General features: G+C 59.0%; 1 protein-coding gene across 1 annotated transcript in view; it reads right to left on the reverse strand.

The window, feature by feature from the left end:
* Positions 1-1,740, reverse strand: part of CXCR4 (C-X-C motif chemokine receptor 4) — a 3,226-nt gene extending 1,486 nt beyond the window's left edge. Inside the window, 1 exon segment of the mRNA NM_001287366.1 lies at positions 1,726-1,740. Within this exon segment, the coding sequence (NP_001274295.1) occupies positions 1,726-1,740 (15 nt within the window).
* Positions 1,741-1,915: the final 175 nt, after the last annotated feature.

The raw sequence follows: 1,915 nt of genomic DNA on the forward strand, positions 1-1,915 counted from the left end.
GTGTGGGGGTAGAATCCAGTGTTTCGAGGAGGAGTTGGGATTAACTTTTTGTATGAAGACTCGCCAATAACGCCAAGAGGGGAGGGAGGAGCACTGGGGGATGGCAGACTCTTATTCTCCTAAGGCGCAAAACATTATTTTTCCCACGCCTGTCTAAACACAAACCGTACTGTGCTGTGAGCAACACGTAGTGGGGAGGAACGAGGCCTTAAAAGCGAGAGACCTTCGTAATCGATTCTGCTAAAGAGGGCTATGGGACTATTGGACTACCGGGTGGAGGAGTGAAGGGTCAGAAATGAGAAAACGGCACCCCCTCCTTGAAGAGGGCGTTCCACCCGGGCACCTCTGGGTTTATTACTTGGCGCGCTTGGAACGTTAGGGAGCGCGGCAATTTTTCTGGGTGGGGAAGGTCACAGGGTCTAGGCCGTGGTCCTCGCCCCAAGTTTCATTTCCTCACTCTCTCGGGTCGCTTCCCACCCAGCCACTGATCCCGTTGAACTGGAGGTGGGCGGCTGAAGCCACCAGGTGATGGGCACGTCCGCGTCTGCTCGCCCAGCTCCGGGTCGCGGCGGCCGCCCATCGCGCCCACCGCCGGCGCGGTTCCCGGGGTTCTGCTCGGTATATGCCAGGCTCTGTCCCGCGGAGTTCAGGGTAGCGACGCAGCTTCGTCGCGAACGCCTTTGAATCGCGCGCCGCGGGAGGAAACGAAAAGCCTCTCTGGCAAGGGAGTTTCAAAAGCCTTCAGGAAACCACCGACCGTTAAACGCCGCAAATGGGTTCTCAGAGTCAAACTGTCTCTTCACTTGCACCTGCCCGTTTTCGCTGCGGCGTCCGGCCAGCCCAGGTGCGGTCCCAGCACACGCTCTCCCAGTCCCCGAAACCGGCCAGCCCAGGTCCGGTCCCAGCACACGCTCTCCCAGTCCCCGAACCCCCCGCAGCACACACCTCCATAGGCCAGCAGCTGTGCGGTGCCTGTTTATACCCCTCTGCAAACCCTCCGCACGATCCCAACTCCCTAACCTCGGGGCCCACTTGCGGCCATAGGCAGAGGCACGCTTCGGGCGCAGGCGAGGTCTCCCCCTCAGTCCCAAGGCGCACGCGGGCTGTTCTCCGCCACCTTCCAGCTGCTACCACTACCCAGACGCCCTGGGAGAGCTGCGCGGTGGTCTGCCCGCCTTTCCCGCCCTCTGCCCACTGTGCCCGGGAACTTGCACGACTCCGCGGGCTGCAGAGAGTTTAGGAAATAAATACTCGCTCAGTGGTAAGAACAGTCTCCAGGTGCCTTTGCCCTAAGTTAAACTGGGCGCTGTCTCCTTTTGGGAACTCAGTCCCGCGCACGGCCCTCCGCCCCTAAATTCAGAGTAAGCTCCAAGAAACCGTACTTCGCCGGGGAAGAGACCGATGGTAGGAATCCCAGGGCGGCATGCACGCCTTTGCATGGTGCACATAAGGTTATGTTTGCAAACAGCGCGCGAGCCGGCGCGCGCCGCAGGACTCATGGGGCAGACACATGCAGTCCTTGGAATACTCGTTCCAACCTTCTCTACTTACAGAGAAAAAGAGTTCATACCCCATATAGACATGACTACGAAAATTCTTTTCCATGCCTTTTTCGGGGCACAGGTATCCCCAAATTCTGGTCTCTTCTGCCCGCCCCGCGAGGCTCAGAGCGCTAAGTTCACGCGTTTGTAGGTTTAGGACAAAGCAGGTTGAAACTGGACTTACACTGATCCCTTCCATGGTAAGCTCTCGCTCTCCAGCCGCGGTAGCCACTGAAGCAAGCAGGTCTGCGAGACCACTTTGCTACCTGCTGCTGCAGTCAACAAACTGAACTTTCCGACCGGAGCCGGACTTTTATAAAAACACGCTCCGAGAGCAGCGCATGCGCCGCTCGGGCTAGGCGGGGCGGGGGGGG

The sequence above is a fragment of the Tupaia chinensis genome, unplaced genomic scaffold (genome assembly GCF_000334495.1).
Source record: "Tupaia chinensis unplaced genomic scaffold, TupChi_1.0 Scaffold147433_1, whole genome shotgun sequence".
Lineage (NCBI taxonomy): Eukaryota > Metazoa > Chordata > Mammalia > Scandentia > Tupaiidae > Tupaia > Tupaia belangeri.